Below are 23,044 nucleotides of genomic sequence, written 5' to 3'. Positions count from 1 at the left end.
CCTGCTCAGTTCCTCCCAGTCCCAGGGGAACTCAGCCTCACAGGCTGGGGGACACCTGCCCTCTCCCCAGCCCCTCACGGACCCAGGGGTCTCTGCCAGGGGTATGGGACACGCTACAGCGGGCAGGGGAAGAGCATCCCAGGATTGCACAAAGCTTATTAACGGGATGCCCAGGGGAGGAACCAAACTGGGAATTGACACAGTTCAGGCAGGATGAACACGTGAAAACAGAGGAGCGAGGCAATAAAAGCGTCTCACTGTGCGTAGAGAGGTGATTGGTGGCAAAGTGTAGGACAAGGCCTCAAGGACAAGAGTCCAAGTACTGATAGCCTGATGAGCAGAGACTTGTTAGAACTTGTAGGGCACAAGCCCTGGGAGCAAAGGAACAAGCTAACTGCAGACCCCTGAGCCGTCACAGCTGAGGAGGCAACCAGACGGACAGAGAAACAAGTAGCCAGATAAGGGAACGGATGGCGCCGATATGTAATCAAGAAAGCCGCGTAGAAAGAAACTCCCTAACCTTGGAATAGAAATTATTGCTAGGTCAAGATAAACTAGTAAGTTCCTATTGTTCTAACGGTGTGCCTCAAATATCAACCAATCAGTGTTTTTTATGCTTAAGATTTAACCAATCAGTGTGTAATATGTAGAAGGTAGAAACGTTTATAATTGTAAGAAAATCACTAATAAAGGGACAACTTGCTTGCATCAAGCTGCGTCCCGTCTCTTCATTCGCTGCAGCAAAGGACAGATGCAGTATCTCTATCTCCATGGGCTTGCTACTAACAAGGTGGTGAATTGGTTTGGGAGCCCAACCGCCCCCTCTGTCTGTCCACCTGGTCTGCTGAGGGGGGATGCTGCAGGCTCTAGGGTCTCATACGTCCTGGTGCCAGAAACCAGAGAGACTGGGGCCCTGGGGCAGTACTGGGCAGATGGCAGCCGAGTCTGGGTGCTGGAGGGACATGCACTGCGTGTACGTCCGTCTGTCTGCGCTGATCTGTGTGCCCCTTCCGGGTCAGAATCAGCACAGAGACTGAGCAAGATCATGCAGGACAGATGCAGACGGTCACTGCCAAAAGAGCTTCAAAGCAACTGGTTCCCCAATCAATAACGCCATGGGCCCCACGGGAGGAGAGGCTTGTCCAGAGCTTGGGCTGGGGAGGCCCAGGCTGGTTCTGCCAAGGAATGCATCCCATCTCAGGAACTGCTTCCTTGTAAAGTTACCCCAGCAGCAATCTCGGTGGACAAAGAGGAAGACATTAAGACATGAACGCTGTTTTCCCAGCTATTTTTTTATTCAGTGATGTGCCACTGAAGTTGCAAAATTCTTCGTGAAAAGGGAGTACAGTCCAACAGGGGTCCCCATCCCTGAGCTGTGAGAGCTTCCCAGCGGCCGCTCTGGAGAAAAGACAGGCAGAGAAACCAGGGAAGAAACCTCCTAATCCAGTCAAAGAATGGTGCAGAAGATGCTCCTGCGGTGGTGGCAGCCCCCATCCATCCTGGTAGTTGTGCTGGAAACCCTCGGACCACCAGCCGCCATGCAGGAGCCCAGGACACCTCCTCTGACGTGAGGCCGTGCTGGGGGGTTAATCAGCATGCACTCCATATCAAACCTGGGAAAAGGAGAGACACCCCATGCGTGACCATGAGCAGGGTGAAAGGGTGCTTCCAGAGCCGCCTCAGAAACACTCCCTTGAAGTTCCCCCATCAGGGAGGGAAGGGGCAGAGCAGCGCTGGCAGGCGCACAATGCTCAGACGCGACGTCTGTTCTGAAACACAAGCGGGACAGAAATGGTTGGAGAATTGAGACGGAACATCTCGCTTTACTGCAAAACTACCTCCCGTGATTTTACAGCCAACACCTCCAAGTGCCTGCAAGTTCTAGGGGGATGGGTCAGGAACCTGCAGGAGGAAATTCAGTGCTAGGACCTCCCGAGACTTGCTGTAAGGGACCCAGATTTGAAAACCTAACGGAGGAATCGTGAGGCTAAAGGCTCTGGAGGAGGTGGTGGGAATCCTCTCTAGTGCACTTGACACTGATGCTATGGGAGTCTGGAGGACTAAGTGACAGCATCACCAGCCTGGGGGCCCACACATGTAACCTCCCTCCAGTAATGCAAGTCTTCCAGTTTCACTGGGTCCTCTCTCACGCCATGGACCCAGGGAGTAGAGTCAAGGTCAAATCTTTTTAGCTAAAAAGAACAACCCACTGAATACCCAGCTCTTGTATGGGTGACGGGGCTCCAGCATTCCACCCTCGGGCATCTGTTGTAGAGTCCAGCTCTAGAGTGACCCTTTTTGAACAAGGCCTGTAGTGAGAGTCACTGAGATCTGGGTGACGGTAAGCAGCTAAGGGAAGCTTTGCAACACCCATTGGAGATCTGCAGCTACAGGAGTACCTCTGAAGACCACCAGAAGACACATTCTCCCTCTACTGGCACAAAGACCAGGGTAGCTAAATCAAGCCCAGGAAGAAACAACCACTCCAAGATCCATTTTCCCCTTGGCTGTTCACATTGCTCCGGGCAAAAGCTTGGAGGTGGAATCTGGTGCCTGAAGCCACCCTCCTCCTCCTCACCAGCACCAAAAGCCCAGTGCAGACTGGGGTCGGATCTGGCCATCCATCATGAAGACCCACGTAGCCTGACAAGGAATAATCCAAGCCCCTTTGGTGGCTTTAGAGGTATCCCAAGAGGAACCTCCTGGCTCTGCTTGGTCTGCAGTCGTCACCTGCAGTGGTTCACCACACATGTGGGGCTGGTGCCATGGGTCAGCAGGTATGGGAAGCTGAGAAGAGGCGCTCCATAGCACAGCCCTCCTGTGCTTGCCTAACAGGGGAGCACAACGGCGGCTCCGAGCTCACAACTCCACCCCATGGTGCTAGGGCCCTTACCTTTTCTTGACGGTGAGAAGCACATTGTCTTGGACAATGCAATCTTCTGCGTTTGACATTGGTCGCAAAATGAATTTCTTGGATCTTCCTTGGAAAATGAGGTTTTCCTGCACCAGGCCTTTGGCTTCGTCAAAGAGAGCAATCCCATAGTCCCGAAAGGCCTGTATCCTGTTCTTGGTCACCTGCAAATTAAGCTTTAGATGGGATGGCACAAGCAGAAGGATATTGTTCATACGGCTCTTTGATCGACAAAGAAACAAACTCCAAAGCTCCTCTGCAAGGCTCACTAGCACTCCCTGGCAGTCTGGGAGCATACCAGGGGTTCAGACTGGATGTCCTGTAGCCACGCACACAGAAGCTTTCCTAAGGCCTTCTACACATTACTGGTGGCCCCACCTGGCAGCTCAGCTTCTGTCAGTGGTAGATGCTACAAGCTTCCCTTCAGCTGGTACCCAACTCCCTGGTGCAATATGAACCTGCTGCTGCTCCTTGCCCTCCAGGTTTTGAATGGCCATACTTGTAGGCTGTCATGTCCTTCTATACGGACAAAAAGAGCACTTAGGATTCTCCTCTTCCCAAGACAGACAAGGCCACGGCTCTCACCATGCCATCATCTAGAAGATCAGTTTGGTCCTTTCTCCTTGGATCCACAGCAACAGCTGCTGTGATGCTCCTTCCCACCCAGCACCGTGCACCATCTCACCCGCTCTCAGGCACCTGTTGGGCTCTGGCAGTGCGTGGACGAGCAACGACAGCGCCAGGACATCACCAGTACTTCAGCAAGGAGCTGCGCCCCCCAACTCTGCTCCCCAAATGAACCCTGCAACATGAATCCTGCCTGTGTGCTCCAGGAGACTGGATGGCTGGGACCATGGAACATGCAGTGGTTTTTAGCTTCTGCTCCAGAGGACAATCTTTTTCTACGGGCATCATTTTCAAAAGGAGTGTGTAGCCCCTGCAGGACTCATGCAGAGCATTTGCTTGGCAGGGCTTTCTGTAAACTCTTTTTAGGGGTCCTTCATGATGAGTTAAATTGCATTTCTCATTTTGATGCATGATGGCTTCCCCTCAACAAAGACCAGAATGGAGGCAACCTTGTACTCCAGGAGGTAACCTGGGGAACTGGTTAGATGCTTGAAATGCTGCATCTAACTTCCCAAAAAATCTAGTTCAGATGCCAGCTACCCCAGACCTTCAGCACAGCTCACGCAGCCTGCAAAACCTCCGACAGAGCCCTATGGGGTCACCCACTTGACTGTGCCGTGCGGTTAAATACAGGGGACAGGCCTTGGAGAAGATGGACTTTGCTGAATGCCATTGCACCAAACCACACAGGAATCCCTCTGCTGCTCTGAGGGAAGAGAGGTGTCTCTTACAAGCCCTCTGTGAATCCACGTGTGGGAAATGATTACTGAGCTGCCCTTCACCAAGGCTTAAACATCAGACAGATGTGACAAACCACCAGAGAGGATACAGCCTTGACATAGGACTTCGAAAATTTACTCTTTTTTTTGTTGTTGTTGCCACTAAGCAATGTCATGAGCTCACGCAAGCCCTTCCCCTGTGCGTCTGCCCATCTGAAAAACCGCTGCTGCTAAAAAAACCGCCTTGCGCATTCCGTCACCGAGTGCACTGGGGTAACACGGCCAGCTCCCCTGGTACAAGTGTGCTTTCCCGCTGCATCTGAGCAACCGTAAGCACAGACCCTACAATGCTGAGGCTAGGGGAAGAACTTGCCTCATCCTTCTGGGCCCTACAGAGTACTTCTAAACCTCTCTTGACAGATGTTAGGACATGATGCAGTTCAAACACACTATGGATAGAAACATCAGTTTCTTGTGAGCAGTGCGCTCTTGTTTTGCACTGCTGGCCCGATTAAAAAGAAACATTTACTTAATTCCCACCTACACCTTCCCTCAAACAATTTCTGCTGACCCTCGTCCAGCCTATTCCCAACGACTGGCCAAGAAAAACACAAAGTTACAGCATGCTGATGGAAGGGACCTCTGGAATAGGACTGTCTCCAGCACTAGATCAGGGCAACCCTGGCTTTGTCCTCCAAAGCTTGGAAACCCCCCAAGAACGGTGACCCTACACCTCTGTGAGCTGTCCCAGGGCCGCACCACCCTCTGAGGCAAGAAGGTTCGCTCAGCCTCCCACCTGGGCCTCCCAAGGTGGGGTGACCACTGCCACTTGTGCTGTTGACCCCTTGCTGGCACTGCTGAGGCGGCTTTGGCTCCGACTGCCCTTTCAGGTAGCGGTGGGGCTGCTGTTAGATCCTCCTCGGCCTCCTCTTTGCCAGATTAGCCAAGCCCAGCTGCCTCTGCCTCATCTTAGCAGTCACACATCCCAGCACTCGCCCATCCTGGTAGCTCTGCAGTGGACACTCTCCCTTTTCTTCACCTCTCTCTTGACCTTCAGGTCCCAAACAGGACGCAACATTTCAGACGCAGCCTCCCAACGGCAAAGGAAAGAGGGGACAACTTTCCCGTGTCAGCTGGACACACTTCTAACGTAGCCTGGAAATTACACTCCCTCTATCACAGGGTTCGCAGGGTCAAGGACACTCCTCCTGCTGGCAATGCCAGGGTGGTCCCTCCTGTCCCGCTTGCGAACCGGGGGGCCTGCTGGCTTCCCCTCGCCCAGGGAGGGAGGGCAGCAGCAGGCGGCTCTGTCTTGCCTCTGCCCCAGCCCTGGGGCTGCACAAGCAGGTGCCCCCTCAGCTCTCTGCAGGACTCACCTTCATGTCTGCTGCCTGGAGCATCTGAAGGCCACACCTGTGGTTGCCGATGATGTCATTCTCTTCAATGACACCCTCGCCCTTGGAGATGATGCCATGGCTGCGGTTCTCATAGATGCCATTGCCGCGCAGCTCCACCTGGCACTCGGCCTCGACCAGCACACCTTCCCGGCTGTTGCAGCAAATGCTGTTGTTTGTGATGTGTGTCAGCTGACTGCTCTGCAGCACTGCCACCCCGCCGTCGCGGTTGGCGTGGATTACATTGGCGATGACGCTGAGCGCTTCGCTGCTCTTGATGTGCAACCCAGCAGCTGCCAACCAAAAAGAAGATCTCTTGGTTAAGACCGTGCAGCCTCAGTCATACGTAACTCCCACAAACGCACTTCTCCTTCTAGAAGCTACCCAGTCTCTTCTGCCACAGGGTGACTTTCTGACTGGGAGCTGAAGGAAAAAAAAAAAACCCCACCCACACTCAGGTCTCAGCACGCCATTTCTCCAGGGTGCTCCTGGCCTAGTGGCAGCTGAGAAAGACCTGAGCTCACCTCCGTTGTGGTTGATGCTGTTCAACTCCACCAGTGCCACGCTGATGGGAGGCCGGGCAGCTGGGTACTCCTCCTCGCTGTCGGGGCCGTTCTCCCCACCGGCACCCTCCCTCTCCTCCTGGAAGGTCTCGTTGCCCCCTTGACCAGGGGGATAGTCACCAGCCTCATCCTTGCGGCAGAACAGTGCCACCCCATAGATGCCGTTGTGGCTGATCTGGTTGTTGATGAGATGTGGAAGGCTGGAGGACATCATCCACACGCCACAGCCCTTGTTGCCTGCAGCGCAGGGCGGCATAGCCCACCAGCTCAGCAGTGCTTGGAGACCCTCAGCCCTGCCCCAGAGCAGCAGGTAGCGCACACGCAGTGCAGGTGCGGCAGAGGCCATCCTCCTCTTTGAGTACACATGAAGGCTAACCCTACACGTCAGAGGCTCACAGAGATCCTTTGACCCTGGCTTGGTCCCACTGGGCCACCTTGAGTTTGGGAGCTAAGCGCCTTTGTTTCCCCACCTCTACTGCCTCCTGGCACTGTCCGTGCTCCGACCCCAGCCCGAGTCCCCAGGTTTAACTTATGCAACCAGGAGGTAAACCGCTGTCCGCTGGCTGCACGTACGGCTGGCTTTGCTGCAGATGGACAGCCACACTGCTGGAAGCCCATGTGTCCTGGTTTCTCCTCCTCCACGACTGGGAGTCTCCAGGGCCAGGGAGCACCGAGCTGGTTTTCCCTGAGGCTTGGCCTGGGGGCCAAGGCACATTCTCCATGCCCAGGTGGCTGGGCCCTAGGAATACCCTCCTGCTTCCCCAGCCACTGCTGTTCCAGAAACTTCTGGCAACGCCCTAGCTGTGTGCCCTATACTTGCTGCGAGAGGCTGACAGTGGCCACCAGCACTACTGGCCACCACTGCCTCCAGCGTTACTAGTGGGACAGAGGGACAGGGGGACGCGCACCAGGCCATGCTATGTAACCGTCTGCATTCCATCGCTGTCCTAAACAGGGGCAGAGAGGAGCACAGCCCCTCCAGGACTCGGACCTGTGCCCTGGCAGCAGCGTGCTCTCTGCAGCCACTTCAAAATCCCTTTAAAAAAGTGATTTCCAGTTGCCTAAGAAAATCACCTGGACGGTTTACACCTTGTCAGACGTTTAGCCCAGTTAAGTCCTGCCAGACTCCTCTGGCCCCCGGTTAGTGGGATGTGGGATGGCAGCAGCTGTGGCTCCCCACGTCCCGTAGGGACCGCACATCCCCTCCTGCAACCCTGCCCTGCACGAGGCCAATGGTGCAAGGCTGGTTTCGCTCTCAGGGCTCAGAGGAAGCTCCTGCCTTCCACTAGAGACAAAGTGGTGGTCTCCTCAGTGAGGAGATAGCCCCTCAAGAGCCACAGCCCTGCAGTGCTGGTGGCACAACCTCTGGAGCAGTGCTTGTGCTGGGCTGGGTCTGGTGCCGTTCCCGGTCAAGCCTCCTGGGCACCCACCACTGCTCCAGAGCACACTGGAGGTAGAGGACAGCCCAGCAAGCCCAAGAGGACAGGGGGATGAGGGAGAAGGTGAGAATCGTTCTCCACCCAAGCTTCCTTACTGTAAATGGCGTTTCCTTCGATGAGGCCCTTCCCGCGCTCACCCACCACCACGCCGTCTGAGTGGCCGCAGGAGATGAGGTTGTTCCTGAGGATGGGGTCACCACCATGGCGGATGTCCACTCCACCCCACTGGTTCTCGCAGATGATGTTCCCTAAGGCCAGGCAGGGAGGATGGGGTGACCACACGGGCCTCCTGCCCACGGAAGAGCAAGGAGACCTGGCAAGCTGAGACCTGGCCCCACTGAAAAGCTCCCATTGCCTGTGGCAGAGCCCAAGCCCCAGGAGCTTCCCTTTTCCCCCATTCCCCTGGCAATGCTCTCCCGCACAGGACACCAGTCATTAGCAGTTCCAGTAACCACCACCTCCCTGTCCTCCAAGGTGTAGGGCAGAGTGGAAAACCACCCAGAGGTGCCACAACAGCAGGAAACATCGTTCACAGCTTTAGCTTATCAACTGGATGGCATGGGAGGGGAAAAAAAAATGCAGTCCACGTGGCAGATTGCTCTGGAGCACAGTTTCATGTCCCAGCTGGGCCAGAGACAAAAGAAACAGGAATTTGGAGGACACGCTGCGGAAAGGCGTGCTACCTCCGTAATGGCAGAAAGGCCAACTAGAAAATGCAAACCAGGGGATTAGTGCACCTGAAGTCACCCAAGAGCCACAAGATAAATTTTGCAATCAAACAAACACAGAGGCTCTGTATAGAAACAAACTGGGCATAACAATGTCATTTCCATTCCAATACCTGTGATCTGGCCTCTCCCATTCTCATTCACTGCTATTCCAGCAGCCAATCCCTGGAAAATATGGTTCCCACTGAGGTAGGAGAAGAAAAGAAAGTTACCAGCTGCAGTGTTGCCTGTTCATGGTTTGCACCGATGCCAGCCAGCGCAGCAGCAGGTCTCTGCGGAGGCACCAGTCTCCCTGGCTGGCGACTTGTCACAGCCTGTTGCCTGTGGCCAGCAGTGAGAGGTGGGCATGGGGCAGCTACGCAGTGAAGTGCAGCAAGAGGGAAGCACAGTGAGGAAGGGGTACATGCGAAGCAGAGCTGAGGGACTGACAGCCAAACCATTTTAAAGGAGGCGAAAGCACAAAACGAGGCACAGAGAAACATGCATCAGTAAGGGAAGAGCAGGAGGTGCTCGTGAACATCCAAGTGGCCACCATGTCAGCCCAGTTCTCTGTTCAGCCAAGGTCTCCCCACTCCACATCATGGGAGGAGCCAAGAGGCTTTATCATCCATGGGACTGCTGCTCCAACAGCTTCCAAGCCCTGAAGCCAGCAGGCATCCAGCGATCGTTGGTTGATGGTGGGAAATGTTAAGGACAACAGCAGGAGCAGAGGCGGCGCCACGCTGTGAACAACAGCCTGGAGAGCACATGAGCCCCGTCACACCTGACAGGAGGCGTCACTTGCTGTCCCCTGGGCTCCCACCTACCACCTGTCAGAAGGAACAAAGCCCAGGAGCCCCAAGGCCACCACCAACTCCTCCACCACAACGTGACCCCAAATCTCTGGCATGCTGCTGAGGATCAGAGCAAGAGAGCAATCAGGTTGATCGCAAAGCAAAAGGACCAACCAACCAAGCATGGACCCTGCCCCGGCCCCCACTCAGGAGCGCTCACTGGAGATGGCTCCATTCCCTCCGGGCTGTGAAGGAAGCAGAGGGACCACGAAGATGGTCAGGGGGCTGAAGCACCTCTCCTACGGAGACAGGCTGAGAGAGTTGGGGTTGTTCAGCCTGGAGAAGAGAAAGCTCTGGGGAGACCTTAAAGCAGCTTTTCAGAACTTGAAGGGGGCGAAGGAGAAAGAAAGAAGGAGAAAGAAAGAAGGAGAAAGAAAGAAGGAGAAAGAAAGAAGGAGAAAGAAAGAAGGAGAAAGAAAGAAGGAGAAAGAAAGAAGGAGAAAGAAAGAAGGAGAAAGAAAGAAGGAGAAAGAAAGAAGGAGAAAGAAAGAAGGAGAAAGAAAGAAGAAGAAAGAAAGAAGGAGAAAGAAAGAAGAAGAAAGAAGAAGAAAGAAAGAAGAAGAAAGAAAGAAGAAGAAAGAAAGAAGAAGAAAGAAAGAAGAAGAAAGAAAGAAGAAGAAAGAAAGAAGAAAGAAGAAGACTTTTTAGTAGGGCCTGTAGCGATGGGGCAAGAGGTAATGTTTTCAAACTAAAAGACGGGAGATTTGGATTAGCTACAAGAAGGAATTCTGTACTGTGAGGGTGGTGAGGTGCTGGAACATGTTGCCCGGAGCAGCTGTGGGTGCCCCATCCCTGGGGGTGCTCGAGGCCAGGCTGGACAGGGCTGGGAGCAGCCTGGGTTGGGGGGGGACAGGCCCTGCCCACGCAGGGGGGGTGGGACTAGATGACTGTTAAGGTCCCCTCCAACCCAAACCATTTTATTATTCCCTAGCAGGGTGCCAGGGTGGGAAAGCAGTGCCTGTGCCATGCTGTCACCGGCGCTGGCTGGGGGTGCAGGGGTGGGCGCAGCCCTTCACACTGCTGTCCTGCCCCAGGGACAAGTGCAGGCAGAGCAGGGGCCACCCCAGCCCGTCAGGCAGAGCAGCGCAGGCTATCAGTGCCACCCAGAGAATGGAAAGCTGCTTGTGGGCTCGCATGCACCTGCCTCTAGAAAGACGGACCAGGTAAGTGCACAAGGCGCCTGTACTTGAAATCCACACTCGCTCCAGCAGCCGTGAGGGTATGGAGGATGAGAAGCTGTGAAACCATCCCAGAGGCAACTCCCCAGCAGCACAAGGCAGGGGCTCCCAGCTGCTGAAGTCCCAGGAGCAGGCGGCAGCCTCGCACCACTAGGCACCGTCACACTCTGCACCTCCCAGCCTTGGCCTCAGCACAGTGGGGGACACAGTCTTACCCAAAAAAACTTTTTAGCTGCTCCAGGGAGTACCTCTGATTTTAAGACACACGTGCCCAAGGGCCGGTATTATGGTTAAAAAAATGGTACTTGGCACCCAGGTGGCTGTCACACTTCTCAGGACACTTCCTGCTTTCTGCAAGAAGCGCCTCGCAATGCCCCGCTGAAACCTGTCCTCTAGGCGGGCAGAAACGCAGGATGGAGCTGGGCTTGCAGCTCTTGGGAATGGGCAAAACATTCTGTTACCAGCTGTAGAAAAGGGACCCAGCAAAGGACATTACTCCCACCCTGAACATGCCCCTTCTGCCAGCCCTGCCTGCCTGCAGCCGCACACACCAACCTGCTAGTGAGCCCCAGGCACGCTGACAGACCCTGTTTGAGCCCCGTGGCCAACACAGTTGCACATGGCACCGCCAGGCCAGCCCCGGCGTACGCAGCCTCAGCCAGTGCCAGAGCCTGCCTCAAGTCAGCACAGAAGAAAGGCAGCACACAGCAGCATGCCCAAGCGGAGCAGAGGGGCTCCTCCAAAACGGGTAACTGGTCAGGCAAAAAAAAAAAATAAATTTTCTTCCCACCGAGCTTCCTCCCTGCCTCCTCCCCATCGTCTCCTACGTGCCATTAAGCACAGTCGCTCATACGTTAGTCACAAGGCGTAAACCGGTGTTGCAAACGATGTTGCGAGGCAGTACAGAGTTCAGAATAGCTAGTAAATCTCTCTATCCCTGCCACTACACCACCGCTTTTCTCAGAAATTAATACCTCTCCCACAGTTTCGGCATCCTGTGTTGGAAAGCCCAGCGCTGACCCCTGTGCTTTCAAGGGCTCGTATGTCTGGCGCAGACTTCTCCAGGTCCCAGACAAGACTAAATGCCTCGGTAACCTGTTCTTAAATGTCCGTATGGGCAGCCTGTCTAAACCTCAGCAGCTCTGCGTGCGGATCATGAAACCTGCAAGAAGCTGCTTTCATTAGGTCTGCAGGACTCAAGGCTAAGGCGCTGTTAATTATCAATACTTCCAGCATCAATACTCGCATCCTAGCTAGGAGGGGCAACCATTCTCTTCCCTTTGTGCCTCTCCCTGCTCCGTAGCGTGACTGTGAGTTGTCGCATGCCTATTCCAGGTCCCTCACAGGCACAGCGAGAGGTAGGAGGGGGTGGCAGTACAGATGAGATGCCCCTCACATGTGCAAGCAATACCACGCTACACCTGCCATGTCATTTCTGGGTTCGGTGCTACCAGTGGATACAAAGCATTGAACCTGAAGAAAGCCTGCCAGACACCAATACTAACATCTAAATCAAATGGTATTAAACACACAGAAGTTAGTAGCTCCAGGTGTTTAAAGCAGAAAGGTGAATTGGAGTAACAATGACTGGAGTGCCACGAACTGTTTCCCCTTTTCCTGCAAAGAGCACCATGGCATGTGTGAGCTGTTCATCTTGAGCACAGCCTATGCCTCCTCAGATCCAGGGGGAAAACCCAGGACTGGCACTTGGCAAAGACCTGGGTGGAGCAAACAGATAGAGGGAAGTCATAGAAAGGCACTAGTGCACCATCGTCCTATTTCTGCTCTACGCTGGGGATAGGGGGGGAAAAAAAAAAAAAAAAAAAAAAAGAAAAAAGAGAGAAGAAAAGTGTGCACAGTGGGAGGAATAATTCTGACCAGATGAAGGAGATAGAGAGGTCAGTGCTAGCGAACATACCTCACAGCAGGGTTTCCATTATACAGAATATAAATGCCAGCTTCTTTATTCCCATAGATCTGATTGCTACGGATGATGCCTTTTCCGTTGCCAACGACGACAATGCCTGAGCGAAGGCCACTGTGTATCTTATTGCACTACGGTTTTATTTTTGAACATGTAGAGAGAATAAAAGCAAAAGGAAGGAAGGTCACTCAAAAGTGAGCAAGAGGAGGCAGCAACCACAGAGAAAAGCAACGGCTCCCGGCTGGGGAAAAGATCAGAAGGGTAATTAATCCACCTTCGAAGAAAGCACTCTCAAACGGTCAAGGCACATGTCACTTTTACCCTGCTTTGGGGTTCTAGTACTCAAAATTTCGCTTCCCGTCGCGTCTGCAGCCTCTTCTTCCACCAGCAGCTTCTGTGCACAGCTCACATGGAGAGCTCAGTGCAGCCACAGGGTCACTGGGATGGCAGTTTGTATCTGTATCTCTGCCTCCCCCCCCCGCATGGTGAGGCCCTAGTTCCTTCGAGGATGGCTAAAAACACGAGCGTTCGGTAAACAGGGACAAGGTCAACCTGCTGCCCAGCTGGGAACGCTACCAGTTTGGAGGAAAAGCTATGCTGCCGGAGAGCGGGGCTGCTGCTCCCATCCTGCCTGAGGCTGAGCAGAGAGCTGAGACCCTCCAACCAAGTCCCAGGATAGACAACATGGTGGGAGAAACAATTCACGGTACAGTGCCCATTTACTACCTTGCTTGCGTGAGTTCATTCGTTACGGAGAGGTGCTCATTTGACAGGGGAGCATCCCCTCTATATGCAGGGATTTTAAGACACAGACCATTAAACAGAGCAGGAGACCATGGATGTACCATCAGGCAGCACTTTACTGTGCCTTGCCCTCGCTGAATTCGTTAATTCATCAACAAAATCCTAAGGAACAGGCTGAAGGGCAAAACTAACAGAAGGTGTCTTCTATAACCCGGAGATGGATCCCTGCTGCCCCTTGGAGAGAAACAGCATGTGAGAGAGAGAGAGAGAGAGAGAGTGCAGTGCCCTCCAGCACGGCTTGGAGGAGTACGTACCAGAACAAGGGGGTTAGCCCCCTTACGAATGTCCACTCCAGCCTCACAGTTTGAATGAATGTTGTTGTCCGCAATCAGGCCTCCTGCCAACAGGCGCAGGAATATTCCCGAGGCTTTGCAATGGTGGATGTCATTCCTCAGCATGATAACCTGCAGGCAAGAGAAGCACCCGTAGCTGAAGTTCGGACAAGGAAGAGGACATGACCACAGGGCATAGCTCTCTCTCCTGCAGCTTCTGTGCATCTATGACCTCTCTGCCTCTCCTGCAGCCCGAGGTGTGCCAGGCACACAGACCAGCTGAAAGGAAGATCAGCACATGTGGGCAAGCGCCACGGTTAAGCCCATTCAGCATTACCCACTGGCGTTGGTCCCTTTAGAGACTGGGGACCTGCAGCGGTCGGTGCTGCGCAGCCAGAGCAAAGATACACTCTTGACTTGACGCATCCCTCCGCTGGACAAAGCCTACGTTCAGGTAGGCTCGATGGCTTCCTTCGCTGCCTTACACTTGCACACCCCCGACAACAGCGAGCAACCGGTTCCCATCCCATCTCCGCACCGCTCTTAGTGCGACAGACCAGTCTGCATGTACACAGTCAGCAACACACCGCCTCCTGACTCTCGCGGTACGGAGCTGCTTGGAGGTGACATGTCAAATGCCACCGAACCTCCCATGAGGCTCCCACGAAGCTGACCGGGCCAGTGCACTACAGCACACGTGCTCAGCACGCGACCTGTCCATCGCCTTGCACCTTCAGAACAAAGATTCTGCCGTCTGGGGACGGAAATGTCCCAGCCAGCAAACTGAAACAACTTAGTTTCCTCTAAGCAAATAACTAGTTTCAATATTTATGCAGCAGCAGTCCTTTAGTATTTTCTAGCCAAACAAAATCCCGTCTGAAATCCGTGTCTTACAAGTGCTAACAGATAACCTACAAATTGCTTTTGCATATCCCACTTCAACAAGCAACGCAGATCAGAAATGATATTTCCTTTTATTTGCTCAGTCCAGAAAGGTGCTTCTTTCAATCTTTCCACTGCCTGTGGAACTCAGCAGGACTTGACAGTTGCCTGTCTTCATCAGTCGTGCTTGGCTGTGCGGGGAGGGGGTTACAGGAGGCGAGAAGTGCAGACACCCACTACAGCCAAGTCCCACACAGCAGACCCTGGCCGAGGCTTGTCCTGTGCTTTAGGGTCCTGACCGTGCAAGGACACCTGCAGTGCTCCCGCGTCACATTGCGCCTTGCCCCCATCTCACAGCCAAGCATTTCACTGTCTCCTGTTGCCTGATGCTCTGACACCCACCTCCCGTCAAGAGCCAATTCCCAGTTGAGAAAATGCTCACTGATAGCAGCAGCTGAGCTGGTCTCATCTCCCTGCCATTTGCTCCCAGTTACGAGCAGGCTGCTGAGTGAACTGGAAGCAAACCGAAGGGAATAAAACCAGAATGCAGTCCAAAGTGCATACCTCTGGTACGGGTATCCCCCGGAAAGAATTCTCCGCTGCCAAGCAGCAAAGTGTTTCTGCACAGGCACCAGTGCTCTGCAGTCCTGTGGGGACTGCAGATGGGGAGCTAGCACCATCACGGCAAAGCCCTTTCCCAGAACCAGGCGGAAAAACATTCCCCTTCTTCCCACTGCACAAAACTTTTGTGTGCAGGATTTCAAAGCAGTTAAGACTGAAAAATAGGCCTAAATCCTGTGCTGCCTCAGCCAAGTGGTAGAGATAATGTTGCCCTGGGCAGGCACCTGGAGAGGGGCTTCCCGAGCCCTCCCAACACCACCAGCAATGGGGATTTTGGCAGTGGGGGGGTCACCCTCCAGCCCTCACGACCACTGTCCTGTCTGAAGGGGAGCACAGGCACAGAAGTGGAGAGCTGTGGGCAAGCACAGGGTTAGACGCTGCTACGCTGGAGGAAAAACTTGAGTTCAGCACTGTGTCCCCGGCCAAAATCTCTGCCTCTACCTGCAGCAGGCACCCACCCCGAAGGCTCTCCTGAAGAAAGCAGGACTGACCATGGCAGTCTCCAAGTTTCTACATCTGTGGTACAGGCTGCGCGGGGAGCAGCAAAGGCGACAACAACACCTTTGTCGGCAGCACTTGTACAGGGCAAGAGTTTAATTTACAGGTAGAGCAGGCCTGACTACGTGACCCCAACATGTCACCAAGTTAACACCTCCAATTGCAATGAACAATACTGCTGCACGCAGAAAGCGGGCGGCAGCACATGCCCGGACTTTCTTTTGGGCTGGATAACCCGAGCAACGCGTAGTAATAATGATGCTGGTGGAGCAGGAGGGGGAAGGAAGAAGGCTCACAGTAGTCTTCACAGCACCTTACTGTTTTGTATGCAGCGCACTGCGTAGGTCAGATGCCTGAAGATGCTTCCTTCCAGTTTTGCTTGCCCTCGAGAATAAATTAATATTCCTCCCTTTCCATCCCTGAAAAGGCACTGGCGGATGATGCAGCCTTGCAGAGAGCTGGCCAGAGACTGGGCCTCCTTGTCCTGTTGCAGCTCCTGCTGCAGAGACTTGAGCTTAAGGTCCGTCTGAAGGGCATGCAGCCTGTCGCTTTGAAGCCTGCTGTCTGTGACATCAGCAAGCGTGTGACTGAGGCTGTGGGCTTGATAAGGCAGTTTGTATGCAGCCCGAGCATCCTCTTCATTGTCGCTGCTTAAGTCACTGTCACTGGAGTTTGAGTCAAGGGCCAGGTACTCCTCCTCCTTTGCTGCCTGAAGGTTCTCTCTGAATTCAGTGACCTCCTGGGCCGAGCCAAGCAGAGCCTGAGCACCCACAGTAGAGATGAAGCTGCTTCGTTCTTCCCCTATGACAATCTCGCACATCCTCACTGGCTCCAGCAGTGATTCTCCCCAGCCATCCTGCTTGGCCACAGGGCAGCCAGCTGGGCTGGGCTCCCACACGGATGCTGTGCAGGACTTGGCCAGCATGGCCAGGTGCTTGCAGGCCCAGTTACGGTCAGAGCTCGGGTAGCCCTCCACAATTACGGAGGCGTTCTCACTACCAATGAACTCACAGTTCTCCAGGACACAGAGGGCCACACTGCGGAGGTGGATGCTGGACTGGGCGAAGGTGCAGAACTTCACCTGGCATGTCCCCGGTGCATGGATCTGCAGCTGCCCGCTTTCAAAGTTGCAATTGTCAAACTGGACATAGCCTGAAGTTGTCTGGAAGAGTAAGCACAAGGTGAGACCACTGCACAAAGCAAGAAAAAGCAGTCCTGGACGTACCATGAAGTCTTTGCACAGGAAACAAGCTCACAGTCGCAAACACAATACGCATTCAGGTGTCACAAATGCAACAAGTTCACCGAGGCACAGATGCAGCGCTGCGAGCCGAGTTAGCAAGCGTCTTGCAACAAGCGATAACCACTGACTTTCTTCCCTGCTGGCAATATTTCCTTAACTTCCCCAACAAGACACAGCTTTGCAGTTTCAGCAAGGCCCAGCAGTCACGCATGGGAGCAGACAGGGACCAGATGTGGTAAGATTACTAAACCTTAGCAAAGCTCCCTACACAGAGGAGTTTGCAACCTTCAGAGATGCGTATTTGCCAGCTGGCATCATTTAATGGACTCAGGGGGTTACTGGGTGCAGTGGCAGGTAAGATGACATCAAACATTGCTTGGTTGGCCTGCAGAGATACAATTCAACCCAGAGCCGTTAGCAAACTTGGTGGAAGGATGCTGCACCCACGATGCGTCAAGTGCAAAGCAACAGGTCAAAGTTTGTGCCATGCTGCTGCGCAGGCATCGTGCTGTGGCACTGCAGCAGGAGAAACACCACCAACACCTTGTTCCCCGGCTGTGGTTTCCCACCTAACTGGCAGAATGGAGCCATCCCTACCATGGCCTTCCTGCTTTGCAACACAATGCACGGGGCAATTTATGGGTGCTGGCAGGGCTAGTCTCTGCTTATCTACAGAAAAGGCCAACAGAAATTGAACAAGGTACAGAGGAGCCAGGCCAGAAAAGCTGAATAGCGTGCTTGGAATTCCGCTGTGCTCCTAATTTGGTTAGGAATCTCCTAAATTGTTCTTTTTTCTCCCCAGGTCATCCCGCAACTGCCTAGTGCACCACATTAAAAGCTTCACTTCTGACAGGTGACTGGGGCAATTTTACAGAGATTTCCAGAGTTTCCAGCCAAAATGCTGTCCTAAGATTTGTTTTCAGCCTTGAGTACTCTCAGAAGTGGTCATACTGCAAAGATGTTTTGAAATGCATTTATTTGTACTCAAAGATAACTATACAGAAATCCCTTCAGACCGCTAGCCTGCTCTGGACTGAATCATACCTTCCCTTTTTTTTTAATTAAAAAAAAAAGGTAATTAGAAGGGATGCAATCCACTCAGCTTCTGAGAGGCTGTTTGTGAAAGCCCTTCTGAAATTGCAACTCACAGGGTTTTAATGACTGCCAGTAGGATTGGCGTTAAGTTTGCTTTTTAGTTTTTCATTGATGGATTTGGGAGAAAACTCCCTCATTCCACTAACAGCAGGTGAAGGGCCGTACCATCACCCTGGACTTTCAGACTGATTAAGTTCAATACGTCACAACAATAAAACGGTGAAAGGAAATGAAACTATAAATCATAACCAGTGATGGGCTGACTCATCACAAGGAAGGGCTCATTTGTAGAGGCGCAGCCCACAGCTGCGGCACTCACACTGGGCACATCCCACTCTGGACCAGTCAGCAGCTGTCCATGGGGACCAAGGTGTTGTCAGGGTGGACCACAGCAGCAGGACTGTGCCTGTGATTCCATGCCCTGGCTTAGCTCCGGAGAAGACCCTGGGCATCCTGGCCAAGGGCATCCAGTCCACGCTAAGGGCAGAGCACACAGCAGCAGCAACTGGGTTTTGGGGCAGCAGGGCTGGTGTGGAATGCATTGTGGGCAATGCTGGCTCCCGTGTCCAGCCTCTTGGGCCACCTCACCACGAGGACAGTTGGAGCAGCAGCTGGGGAGAAGGGGAAGATCACTGAACAAAGGAAAACATCTGCCAGCCTGGGAGCTGGGAGCCAGAAACATCTTCGAGAAGCACAGCTGTGCCTCTGAAGTGCAGCCAGGTATTGGAAAAAAAAAATCTCAGGATCCCATAGGCATCCCGGGATACCACCAGTAAGTGCAAAAAAACAGGGACTGTAATAGCAGCTTTTCATCTGGAAAACTGGAACAGTCTAGGAAAATAAAATTGCTCTGAAAACCCAAAACCATCATCATCCATTGGCTACTCCAAGTGAAAAGTGGAAATGAACAGCATCTATTGGTTGCTCAAAGTGGTGGTGTTCCACAGCCTCTTAAACACTTATTTTTATCCAAAACGGAGCCTTCTCTCTCTGAGAACATCCCACCCTGCACGTATTTTCCCTTTACTAAACTGGCTGAACTCTCTGCATGAACCTGCTGTGAGATCTCGGACTGTAACACGAAGTGTCTTTGATGCAAGACTCTGTTACCTCGCCAGACCCCTCTGGCCCCACTTTTGGGGTTGGGTTGGTTTGCCCTCCCACCTCTGGGATGGCTGGGTACCCTCCTGGGATGCTGTGATGGCTGTGTGCCTCTGACCGAGCGAACGGTACTTGGGTTCAGGCAGCACCAAGTAGTCCTTGCTGAAGTCAGCCCTGCTGTGCACGCCACCAGAACAGTGCCAGGCCAGACCTTCTCAGGGACTAAGGAGTCTAGGCCATGTCTTACCAGGAGCTAACAGCACCAGCCTGAGCTGGGACCAGACAAAACTAAAACTGCTACAGCTGCGCACCTGCACAAACACCAAAGACGGGATTGCCTGCAAGTCCAGCACTTTGTACTGTACAAATATGCAGCCTCATGAGCCCACCGAGCCCTCCTGTATGGCAGCAGGCTGCACGGTGGTGACGTTCCTTGAGCAGTGACCTCCAGGTTACTCTTTGAGGCTGAGAGACCCCTACCCGGTGTTTGATACCTATAACAAGGCAAGCAACCTTTTACATTAGGCCTAAAAGTATATTGTATGCTACCAACATTTATATATCTGGCTGCAGCTTAATTGTTAGAAAGTGTCGTAATAAATAGTAGAGTGTTTGACCACAGTCTAAATTATCATTTAATCATCATTTTAATCAGTGTCAAATCACTGTCAAGTCAGTGCTTCACTACCCGTCAATTATTGCTTAATTACTATTCGATTACCATTTAACTGCCATTCAATCATTGATTAATTATAATTTGATCATCATTTAACCATTAGCATAGCCTTTGTAGCTTACCCCACAACCATGACCTCTCTTAATAATTCACCTGTGACAGTTTGGCCCCTTCTGAAATCTATCTGACTCTATCCATACCTGTACCGCATATCCAAATAATCTATCATAAGCATGTCCGCTGCTGTGTTGGTGGTGAGTTTGCAGGCATTTACCTACTAGTATTTACCTGCTTGCTTGCTGCTGTAACGTTGGTTGTTGCTATATGACTGATTGTTTCTATTACTGACTGCTGTCATACTATTCATTGATACTGTACTATCGATTGCTGACGGTAGTTTCTAATAGCCCGAGATGGGCATACAAATATATATATGCATGTATATAAATATATGAAAATACATGCATGTATATATTTATATGTGTTTGCTTTATTAATCGAAAGCATTCTTATTCTTGCTAGTAGTGATTTGTGCGGCATCTGCGGCAGCCTGCAATCAAGCGGAGACATTCTGAGGACGAAGCCCCCAGCCCCCATGCATCAGGGAGCCCCGCAAACCCCTCGTCACACCCTCCCAACGCTTGCAGGCTGGGGAACCCCCTGGGCCGTGCCACCTCGGCGGCCTCGCCATCCCTGCTGCCCCCGCTCCGCTGAGCCTCACCTTGTAAAGCACCGAGGTGAAGCGGGCCGGCATGAAGACCACGTTGCAGAGGCGGGCGGTGGGGCAGTGCTGGTTGATGCTTGCCAGCAGCACCACCTTCCCCAGCTTGCCCTGCCCCACAACCTCCACAGGCACCTTCAGCAGCACCTCGCTGTGCTCCTCGTGCACGCCGGGCAGCAGCACCAGCCGGTCGTAGGGGCTGGCGACAGCCAGGGCAGCCCGCAGGCTGCTGAACTCGGCCACCGCGCCAACGCAGAGCCGGCGACGGCCCTTCCTCCTCTGGAAAAGGGAGAGGCAGTTGGAGGACTCCAGGGCTTGGGTGGTTTTGGTCCAGGTTTTGGAGGCCAGGTAGTGCTGCTTGAAGGTGTCCCTCCAGGACTGCGGCTCCACGTCAGGCTGGACGGGCCAGTGCGGGTGCCTGTGCTCCAGGCAGCTCAGGCAGAGCTGCCGCCAGCGCGTCCTGTCCAGGCTGAGGACGAGCTCGTTCCAGGCCCTGCAGACCGAGCTGCAGCGGCCCAGGTCAGGGAGGCACAGGTAGGATAAGATGAGCTGCCACAGCTCCACGGGCAAGCCGTCGGCCTCCATCAGCACCTGCCAAGGATGGGACACAGCGTCAGCGGCGAGCCCGCAGAGCGCCGGGGCACGGGGTGGGAGGCGAGGTGGAGTCGGGGCAGGGGGACACAGCAGCCCCCACGGCACTTGCCTCTCAGAGACACAGCCAGCCAGAGGCAGGCCCACCTCCCTCCACCACCACGGCCCTTCCCTCCGTCTCCTGCCAGCCCCGCAACACCCCAACAAGCTGCCCTTTTTCGGGGCACTTAAAACTTTGTGGCTTAACCCTGGGGCTCCAAGGCTGTGCACATCCCTCAGCAGTGGGGCTCACAGGACCGTGCCGCGGGGGAGAGGGCTGCGCTGCGAGCCCCCCAAGCCCAGCCTGATGGCCCTACCTGGGATGCAGGGCTCGTTAGGAAAGGTGTGAGGCTTTCTCCAGAGGCTGAGTTCATGCCGTGGCCCAGCACACAGGGACACCAGCAGCACCCTCCAAGCAGAGGAGGGATGGAGAAGAAGAAAGCATTCACGACTGCAGCACCAGCAAAGCGGGCACGGCTCCTAATGGAGCCCCAACACCTGATCCCACCCTGGCATGAGGCCACTGCTGCTGATGGCATGCAAGACTGTGCCCCTCTGCTCCAACTCAAGCCACCACCTGCCCAGCATCATTCCCCATGCCCTGCCCTGAGAAACGGTGGCTGCCAGTGGCACGATACTGCTCCTGATTGCAGGATTTGAGCCCCCGCTTCCTACGCTGTCCCCTACCCGGTGCATGCAGCAGTGGAGCCTCCTGATGCCCCGTGTGCTTGGCGACCTCCCAGCACTCTCCAGAAAGTGTCAGACAAGCAGCTTCACGGAACAGGGAGGTACCTCACAGAATTTATCACTTGGTATTTGAGAGTAGAAGCGTTATTATCAGTGACCAGAAAGACAATAATACAAAACAGGGAACTCCACCATCTATTAGCATTCCCCCCTGACGCAGCCCGCTTCATGCACGTTCTCCACTTTACAGCAGCTAGGGATCAGTGCTCCCGTGCAGCGGGAGCCCTATGAACAACACAAAAAAGCACGTATGTCCACAAGCTGGTTTCAGGTCAGCTGAACGGTCACGACAGCCTTTGCTGGCAGGAGCAGCTCTGACCCCACTCCCGGCAGTTTTGGCTTTGCCCCTGCCTACCCCACCACTGCCAGCTCATGCCCACTCGCGTGCCAGGAAACGCACTCCGGCAAGGAGTGTGGTTACGCTCTAATGCCAGGGTTCACCTCTCATGTGATGCTGTTAAAAGCAGCCAGGCACCAGGCTCCCTTTCTTCTCTCAGGGATGCACGCTAGCAAGGCAGGCGAGCACTTCGCGCTTTGAAAAAATATTCTTTGACCAGCCATGGGGAATTTTACTTCTGCTTCCAGAGAGCTGGAACCTCTTAAACGACTACAGTTCAACCCGTAACGATAAGCCTGTGGAAGGGAGAGCAACGGCAAAGAGAAAGCGCTGAGCATCGTGCCTGCTTTAAGTGTGAGATGAAGCCTTCACCCTCCGGTTCTGCTCAGAACTCTTCCCGTGTCGGTGTCCGTTCCCACGGCATTGCAATGGCAATGGGCACAGCTCAGCACTTTCTCTTTGCCATCGCTCTCCCTTTCGCAGGCTTACGGTTATGGGTCGGATTGTAATAAGCCTTCCCGTTAAACTTTGCAATACAAACGGGAAAAATAAACCCGAGCCATTGCTACTTACTCCTAAAAGTTAATCACCGGCCGCGGTACCTGATCCCGGAGCCTCTGCGCGAGGGGCGGCACAAACCCGGGGCGGCGCTGGCGGCTGCGGAGCTGGAGAAAGACGAAACCGGTGCAGAGGCTCCGCCGAGCCGCTCTCCCTCGGATCGCAGCGCACGGCGCTTCCTCCGCGGCTCCCTCCCGGAGAGAGCTCCGGTACCCAGGCCCTCTGGCAGACCAAGCCCTGTCCCGCCGGACCCGCCGGTGCTCAGAACTCCCGGGGCACGCTGCGGCCCGGCGCTCCGCCCAGCGGGGCTGCGCGGAGGAGACGCGCCCGGAGCCTACCGGCGGGGGGTGGCGGAGGACGGACAATCGGGGCGGGGACCCCAACGACAGGCGGCAGCCCTTCCCGGCGCGGACACAGAGCCACCGGGAGCTGGCGGCGCCCCGGCCACACGGCAGAGAGCGCAGCCCGCTCGAAGCTGCCCGGCCCGCCGCCGGCCGCGCTCGCCTCGGCCCCGCCCCGCCCCGGGGGAGGAGCTTGGGGGCG

At 54.2% G+C, this 23,044-nt stretch overlaps 1 protein-coding gene across 5 annotated transcripts; it reads right to left on the bottom strand.

Moving 5' to 3' along the window:
- Positions 1-1,272: 1,272 nt before the first annotated feature.
- On the bottom strand, positions 1,273-22,988 carry FBXO10 (F-box protein 10). 5 transcript variants are annotated; one of them, XM_027813095.2, is made up of 11 exons: positions 22,517-22,988; positions 20,230-20,820; positions 15,707-16,555; positions 13,375-13,524; positions 12,311-12,447; positions 8,495-8,565; positions 7,749-7,901; positions 6,176-6,451; positions 5,634-5,944; positions 2,894-3,087; positions 1,273-1,613 (listed from the first exon to the last, which is right to left on the bottom strand). In XM_027813095.2, the coding sequence occupies exons 2-11, from the start codon at positions 20,812-20,814 to the stop codon at positions 1,448-1,450; spliced, it is 2,892 nt and encodes a 963-aa protein (XP_027668896.2). In that variant the 5' UTR covers positions 20,815-20,820; positions 22,517-22,988; the 3' UTR covers positions 1,273-1,447. The 5 variants fall into 5 exon arrangements, with proteins under 5 accessions (XP_027668896.2, XP_027668895.2, XP_027668892.2 ...); XM_027813094.2 differs by having other exon boundaries at positions 22,546-22,988; XM_027813091.2 differs by lacking the exon at positions 22,517-22,988 and adding an exon at positions 21,177-22,508.
- Between the last annotated feature and the right edge of the window lie 56 nt (positions 22,989-23,044).

This window comes from Falco cherrug (assembly GCF_023634085.1).
Source record: "Falco cherrug isolate bFalChe1 chromosome W unlocalized genomic scaffold, bFalChe1.pri SUPER_W_unloc_1, whole genome shotgun sequence".
Taxonomy (NCBI): Eukaryota; Metazoa; Chordata; class Aves; order Falconiformes; family Falconidae; genus Falco; species Falco cherrug.
Note: the sequence above shows the minus strand (reverse complement) of the source record. Positions and strands in the feature narration are given on the sequence as shown.